Below are 8,204 nucleotides of genomic sequence, written 5' to 3'. Positions count from 1 at the left end.
CAGTGTAGAGGAGAGACCCCAGAACAGCACTAATAGGGGAAAGAACAAAAACATCTACCCCTACCCTATTAGTGATGTTCTGGGGTCACTTCCCTACACTGAGCCCCCACAGATCTATGTATTCTTATATGCCACAAAGCATCCAGTGTATAGGACCCAACTACAACTGTTGCAGGCACTACAACTCCCAGCATGTACTGACAGTCTGCAGCCCTCAGGATATGCTGGGAGTTGTAGTACAGTAGTACAATCCTCTGATAACTACCGCTGTAGACAGATGTATTGCTGGACCTTCAGGGCTGATGCTTGTCACCCACAGATTGCAGCCACTAGGAGACTCTGCACACACTGATTTATTAAAGTGTTGTTCTCTCAGAGACTACAACTCCCAGCATACCCTGAGAGCTGGTTTCAGCCAATCAGTGGGTAAAGTAGCACTTAGCTGCTGATAAGTCAACATCTTGACCTGAATACAAACTTCGGGGGAAAATGCAGACCCGAATAACGGCCAAAGTCTCAAAGACTTTCACACTGAAAGGCAAAAATGCTATGCGTCACATTGACGCCCAAAAAAAACCTATGTGTAAGGGCACCCTTAGAGTGTCAAGTAGCCTAGCCACAAAGATTCAGAATAGATAAAAACTTTTTCTAAGGAAGAAGGAGAAAAAAATTATTTGTCAAATTAAAATGAGGTGGAGTAAGAATAATATGGAATGCGAAGGATTGGTTAGGTCTCCTTACTCACAAACAAAAAGAATTTGCAGGATTCATGGAAGTTTAGAATTCCAGAAGTTTAGAAATTTTCCAGAGTTTCTAAAACTATCAAATCAGGGATTCCGTAAGGAGAAAGGTTATACAATAATGGATTTATTCATGGAGGGTAGTCTTAAAGTGTAACTATCATTTTGGTCTGGCACCAGCCCCTTGGGTTCTCAGCAGCCGGACCCTGACCGATCTGCACTTATTTTCAATTGAAACATGCTGACAAAAGGATAAAAGACTCTGAGGTTGCACAGAGTGACGGTATTATTAAAATCCAAACACTACAAGGTGAAGACGGATTATATACGTTACCTTTCTTCTGGGCATGTGCCCAACTGAGAAAATATTGGGAAGAAATTGTGTCTATTCTGGTGGGAAAAAAGGTATTGCAGGGAGCTCCCCCCCTTAAGAGGGCAATATTAGGGAAAGAAATGGTCCAGGGGAGGAGTAGTACCCTGGGTGGGCTTGGCTGAACATTGCAGGGGTCCATTTACACAGAAAGATTATCTGACAGATTATCTGACAAAGATTTGAAGCCAAAGCCAGAAACAGACTATAAACAGAGATCAGGTCATAAAGGAAAGCCTGAGATTTCTCCTTTTTTCAAATCCATTCCTGGCTTTGGCTTCAAATCTTTAGCAGATAATCTGGCAGATAATCTTTCTGTGTAAATGGGTACTAAGGGTGGTTTAGAATTATCTGAAGGGGTCTAGGTGATTGTTGGAGCTGTGCTATATGTTCACCTGGGTGGGACTGGGCAAATATTGGAGCTGACTTATATAATCATGTAAGTAGGCCTAGGTTAACACTGAAACAGTAACTATAACTATCTATGATTGCCGAGATGAAAGTGGGAACTGTGCTATTTAGCCCTCTAGTTAGGCCTAGGTGATTGTTGGAGCTGTGCTCTGTGATCATCTGGGTGGGCCTATGGGAATATTAGAGTCAGGCCATACAACCATCTAGGTGGGCCTAGGTGAGCAATAGAACTGTGCTATACACGTATATAAGTGGGCCTGTTTACAGGCAGAATTGTGTGGCACAATCTCTAAAGGTTTAAAGGGGTTATCCTGCGAAAATCAACTGATGTCATAAAGTTATACAGATTTGTAATTTACTTCTTTTAAAAAATCTCAAGTCTTCCCATACTTATTAGTTGCTGTATGTCCTGCAGGAATTGGTGTTTTATTTTCAGGCTGACACAATGCTCTCTGCTGTCCTCTCTGGCCAAGACAGGAACTCTCTCTCTCGGTTTATTATGAATCCCCATAGAAAACCTCTCCTGCACTGGACAGTTCCTGTCTCGGCCAGAGATGTCAGCAGAGAGCACTGCCTCAGTCTGAAAATAAAACATTTCCTGCAGGACATACAGCAGCTAATGAGTTAAGTATCAGCTAAGTATCAGCTAAGTATGAGAAGACTTGAGATTTTTTGATAGAGGTAAATTACAAATCTATATAACTTTCTGACACCAGTTGATATGAAAGAAAAAGATTTTTGCTGGACAACCCCTTTAAGAAAATACTAGAACTTCAGTATAGAATCATCTAAGCGAGTCCTGCTGAATACTTATATCGAATGCTTAAGATCTTGGAGAAAAACTGAAATACAGCTACAGACTGTATAGTTTGAGATGACGCTAACACTTAAGAAGAATCCTTAATATAGGAATAGACAAAAGGAAAAAGGAATTTAGGCAGAAGGAAAGAGATGCAGAGGGTCAGGTATTAGAGAAGGAAGAAGAGTACCCCCAAGTGATATGATTCACTCAATGAGACCCCAAGGACTAAGATCCCACTGCAGCCATAGGCTCTGTCAGCAGCTCCTTTCCAGATCAGATCCCTCAATAACAATGTGACTGACCTGTATGTCCCAGTTATTATGCTTCCTTCTCAAATATTAGTGTCCCCTGTAGCCATTAGTAAGGCCCCTCCCCAGTACCAGTGCCCCCTGTAGCCATTAGTAATGCCCCTTCCCCAGTAATATGGAGCCCTGTAGCCATTAGTAATGCCCCTTCCCCAGTAATATGGAGCCCTGTAGCCATTAGTAATGCCCCTTCCCCAGTAATATGGACCCCTGTAGCCATTAGTAATGCCCCTTCCCCAGTAATATGGACCCCTGTAGCCATTAGTAATGCCCCTTCCCCATTAATATGGAGCCCTGTAGCCATTAGTAATGCCCCTTCCCCAGATACAATACCCCTATAACCAGATACAATGCCCCTATAACCAGATACAATACCCCTATAACCAGATACAATGCCCCTATAACCAGATACAATGCCCCTATAACCAGATACAATGCCCCTATAACCAGATACAATACCCCTATAACCAGATACAATACCCCTATAACCAGATACAATGCCCCTATAACCAGATACAATGCCCCTATAACTAGATACAATACCTCTATAACCAGATACAATAACTCTATAACCAGATACAATACCCATATAACCAGATACAATACCCCTATAACCAGATACAATGCCCCTATAACCAGATACAATGCCCCTATAACCAGATACAATGCCCCTATAACTAGATACAATACCTCTATAACCAGATACAATACCTCTATAACCAGATACAATACCCATATAACCAGATACAATACCCCTATAACCAGATACAATGCCCCTATAACCAGATACAATACCCCTATAACTAGATACAATGCCCCTATAACCAGATACAATATCCCTTGTTACTAGATATACTACCTGGATCAAATTCCATGTCTGCTATAGCCAGATACAATGTGCCCCAGTTGGAATGACCCTTACCACTAGATACGCCCCCCATAACAAAACACAATGGGGGACATTTATTAAGTCCAGCGTTTTTTACGCCGGACTTATAAATGTCCCCGCATCTCCGGCGCTACGGAGATTTATGTAGAGGTGGACCGCCTCTACATAAATCCTGTGCGCGTTGGTACGCACAGCCGAAAACTTACGCCACCTGAAAGGTGAAGTAGGTTTTCGGCGTATCTTTTAGTGTTAAAAATGATAAACCGCGCCCCCAGTTCTGCCCCCCCCCCACCCCCCTCCCCGCCCCCCCCCCCCCCCCCCCCCCCCGGCGTACCCGGTGGAAAGGGGCGATTTGCAAATATTTTATTCGCAGGTGGCCGTTTTGCAAATAAAATATTCGCAAATCGCCCATTTCCGCCGAAAAATACGCATTTTTGTAATGATACATGTCGCCCAATGTCTCCTTTAACCATATACATTATGGCCCCTATACCCAGATACAGTGGCCCCTGAAGCCAGAAACAATGCCCTATGTAGCTAGATAGGCTCTCTGTCGCCATATACAATAACAATAGTAGTTAGCTATGCCCCCTGTAACCAGATGCAATGCCCCATATTGTCACAGGCTGAAGTGTATTGAGTGTAGGAGACTGGACTTCTCCATACACATATTTGTTATAATGGCCGCCTATGGCAAACTGTGCACAATAGTCAAGATGAACATAAACACTAAACCCCAAAAGAGACCTGAACCCTACACAGGCACAGCAGGCGGGAAAGTAGCGGCAGATATGTAATAATAATCACTTATTACCCTTATATAAAACTATGAATAAAATAGTAATTATATGGGAAAAACTATTCTTATAGGAAGGGAATGCAACCTTTTATCAAATGTATTTTTTTTATTTTTTGAGCAACATTATCAAATATCAGTATAAATCATAAGAAAATACTACAGCCGAGCGCATAGACCAAGATTTTATTCACCCTAATTCCTGCCAATGGCCGACTGTTCATTGTATGGGTAGTACAAGTGTTTGTATCAAGATGTTTAAATAAAGATTATTGAAAATCATGATGTCATTTGTTTACAAACTGGACCCTTCAGAGCTTTATTAGTAGTTGGACTGTAAGTATGCATATCCATTGGCTCCTGGTATTTTTGTTATTTTCTATTTTTAATCAGTTTTCTCCATGTAATCTTTTATTTTCTCACACACATAGGCGATTTGTGAGAGATTGACTGACAGGAGAAGACTTATAGTCATGGAGGAAGAGCTGAACATCATCTACAGCGAGGAGGACCAGTTCGTGGAGGATACGGACTTTCCCGTTGTCTACGAGGAACATGTGAGTGAGAATTCCCCATCCAGTATAGCAGGGTATAGCAGATAGGATACACTGTGGGATGTTTGTATAGAGATGGGGTTGTGTACATAGTGGGGTGTCCTGTCCAGGAGTATCTGTACCTGTAGATACTCCTCCCTGGTCACATGATCACATAGGTGCCCCCCCCCATAGGAGACAGTGGTGATGGGAGGAGATGTGTAGAATGGGGAGCTATAAATACCTTACACCCTGTTACTTATTCCCCATGTTCAGCCATTTCCAACTGCCATTTTGCCATGTTCCATGCAGGGGGCGGAGCTTAGTTGGGCCATGATAACTGCTGGGTGGTGGCTGTGGTCTATGGCCGGGCTCATGCACTGTGTGTGCTATGTGATCTCCAGCACCTCTGCGGACATAGGAAGGAATATACTCCTATAAGGTAGAGGGAGAAATCACATAGCACACATAAGCCATGGGCCTGGCCTAAGAATTTATCCAGATGTGCAGTAATATGTGACAATGCTATCACTGGATCAGGATCTACTGTGTGATCTCTAAGGTCAAATAATAAAAAACAATTATAATATATATGGTACAGTATGGGATTTGTAGTTCTGCAACCTGAAGTTCTCCTGGTTGCATAACTACAAGCCCCATCCTCATGTTGTGGTGATGGTACAAGATGGGAGTTGTAATTATGCAACCAGGAATGCTCTAGGTTGTAGAACTACAACTCCCATGATCATGGTGTGGGGACAACACTTTATGGGAGTTGTAGTTTTCCAACTTGAAGCTCTCCTGGTTGCATAACTACAAGCCCCATCCTCATGTTGTGGTGACAGTACAAGATGAGAGTTGTAGTTCTGCAATCTGGAGCTCTCCAAGTTGCATCACTACAACTCCCGTCATGTAATGTCACCAGGGCATAATGGGAGTTGTACACAGCTGCTCCTGTGTTATTTTGGTGCGCAACTTGCTATGTGTACTGGCGCACTGGAGTGTTGTTGTGTTTCCCTGCTGTTTCTCTAAATAAAGAATTTAATAGCTGGAGAGTCACAGAGGGGGTGGCGGGGAAGCCTGACGTGATATCCCCCCCCCCATTACACAGCCACTGAGATGCTGACATACAAGAGGGGTGCCGCTGGACATTGTCCCTCTACAAGCTCTACAGGCAGACAGGGATGCCTGGAGTGTAATCCCCCATCATACAGCACCGCTGACATGTCGCTCGGGTTTGTCAAGGGGGAGGTGCCCTATGGATGAACGGGGCCACCGCTGCTCTTGCACAATGTTCTGAGGATGGCCTATGGAGGGGAAGGCACAACGACTGCTGTACATTGTCCTGGCTATACGGGCAGATGGGGAAGCCTGTAGTGGAATCCTCCCCCCACCACTCGCACGGCAGGGGGGGGGGGGGGGAGGATTCCATGACAGGCTTCCCCATCTGCTTGTAGAGCCGGGACGTTGTCAAGCAGCACAGCTATGGACCCCCGCAGTGCACAGCAGCCCGGCCATCCTCCATAGCGGCCGAGCTGTGAGCGGTGAGGAACTGTGCCGGTCACTCTCCGTGTGTGAGACAGCATGGAGCTCCGGATTTGCCGCAAATGGAGGAGAGCACTGGAGGAGAGCGCGCTGTAACAAACCCGGCATGGTACAACTATTTATTGATATGTAATTACAAAAATTACCATGTCAGCAGGGTTCTGTGTATTGTCTGCTAGATACGTTCTAAGAATAAATTTTATTTTTTGCATGATGACTGGAGTACTCCTTTAAATAAAAATAAATAAACATATATATATATATACAGTGTCGGACTGGGGTACCTGGGGCCCACCAGAGGAAATGATCCTTGGGGCCCACCAATAAAAATCCAGTGAGACAGGACATGCTGACCCGACCCTTTCCTTGATTCATCAGTATCTGTGACAACTTCCTAATGAATAACATGTTTTCAGTCGAACTAGAACTCTCAGAATACCCTACACTAAATCTCTCAGGGTATAATGAGAGTTGTAGTTTCTGAGAGGATGACCCTGTAAAAATAATTGCTATGTAGAGGATCCTGAAGGTCCAGCGATAAATCTCTACAGCGCCAGTTGTTATCATAGGATTGTCTATTCACTGTACTACAAATCCCAACATATTCTAAGAGCTGTAGACTGTCAGTAAATGTTGGGAGTTGTAGTGTCTCCAGCTGTTATAGTTGGAGGATCTTAGGTGTATTGTACACTGGATGCTGTATGGGAGATCAGAATGCATAGCCCCCTCTGTGCAGCATCCCCCAATACATAGCCCCTCTGCGCAGCATCCCCCAATACATAGCCCCTCTGTGCAGCATCCCCCAATACATAACCCCTCTGTGCAGCGTCCCCCAATACATAGCCCCCCTCTGTGCAGCATCCTCCAATACATAGCCCCTCTGTGCAGCATCCCCCAATACATAGCCCCCTCTGTGCAGCATCCCCCAAAATAGAGCCCCTCTGTGCAGCATCCCCCAATACATAGCCCCTCTGTGCAGCATCCCCCAATACATAGCCCCCTCTGTGCAGCATCCCCCAATACATAGCCCCTCCTGTGCAGCATCCCCCAATACATAGCCCCCCTCTGTGCAAGCATTCCCCCACAATACATAACCCCTCTGTGCAGCATCCCCCAATACATAGCCCCCTCTGTGCAGCATCCCCCAAAATATAGCCACACTGTGCAGCATCCCCCCAATACATAGCCCCTCTGTGCAGCATCCTCCAATACATAGCAACCTCTGTGCAGCACCCCCCCAATACATAGCCCGCTCTGTGCAGAATCCTCCAATACATAGCCCCTCTGTGCAGCATCCCCCAATACATAGCCCCTCTGTGCAGCATCCCCCAGTACATAGCCCCTCTGTGCAGCATCCCCCAATACATAGCCCCTCTCTGTGCAGCATCCCCCAATACATAACCCCCTCTGTGCAGCATCCCCCAATACATAGTCCCTCTGTGCAGCATCCCCACAATACATAGCCCCTCTGTGCAGCATCCCCCAATACATAGCCCCTCTGTGCAGCAGCCCCCAAAATATAGCCCCTCTGTGCAGTATCCCCCAATACTTAGCCCCTCTGTGCAGCATCCCCCAATACATAGCCCCTCTGTGCAGCACCCCCCCCCCCCACAATACATAGCCCCTCTGTGTAGCATCCCCCCACAATACATAACCCCCTCTGTGCAGCACCCCCCCCCACAATACATAGCCCCCTCTGTGCAGCATCCCACAATACATAGCCCCTCTGTGCAGCATCCCCCAATACATAGCCCCTCTGTGCAGCATCCCCCACAATACATAGCCCCTCTGTGCAGCATCACCCAATACATAG

General features: G+C 45.5%; 1 protein-coding gene across 1 annotated transcript in view; it reads left to right on the top strand.

Annotated features, from left to right (window-relative positions):
* The first annotated feature begins 4,773 nt into the window (after positions 1-4,773).
* The window catches only part of LOC138770540 (uncharacterized), a 36,826-nt gene continuing 33,395 nt past the window's right edge, over positions 4,774-8,204 (top strand). Inside the window, exon 1 of the mRNA XM_069949641.1 lies at positions 4,774-4,870. Coding sequence (XP_069805742.1) covers positions 4,787-4,870 — 84 coding nt within the window. The 5' untranslated portion in view covers positions 4,774-4,786. The remainder of the gene's footprint in view (positions 4,871-8,204) is intronic.

Source organism: Dendropsophus ebraccatus, chromosome 13, assembly GCF_027789765.1.
Source record: "Dendropsophus ebraccatus isolate aDenEbr1 chromosome 13, aDenEbr1.pat, whole genome shotgun sequence".
In the NCBI taxonomy this organism is placed as follows: domain Eukaryota; kingdom Metazoa; phylum Chordata; class Amphibia; order Anura; family Hylidae; genus Dendropsophus; species Dendropsophus ebraccatus.
Note: the sequence above shows the minus strand (reverse complement) of the source record. Positions and strands in the feature narration are given on the sequence as shown.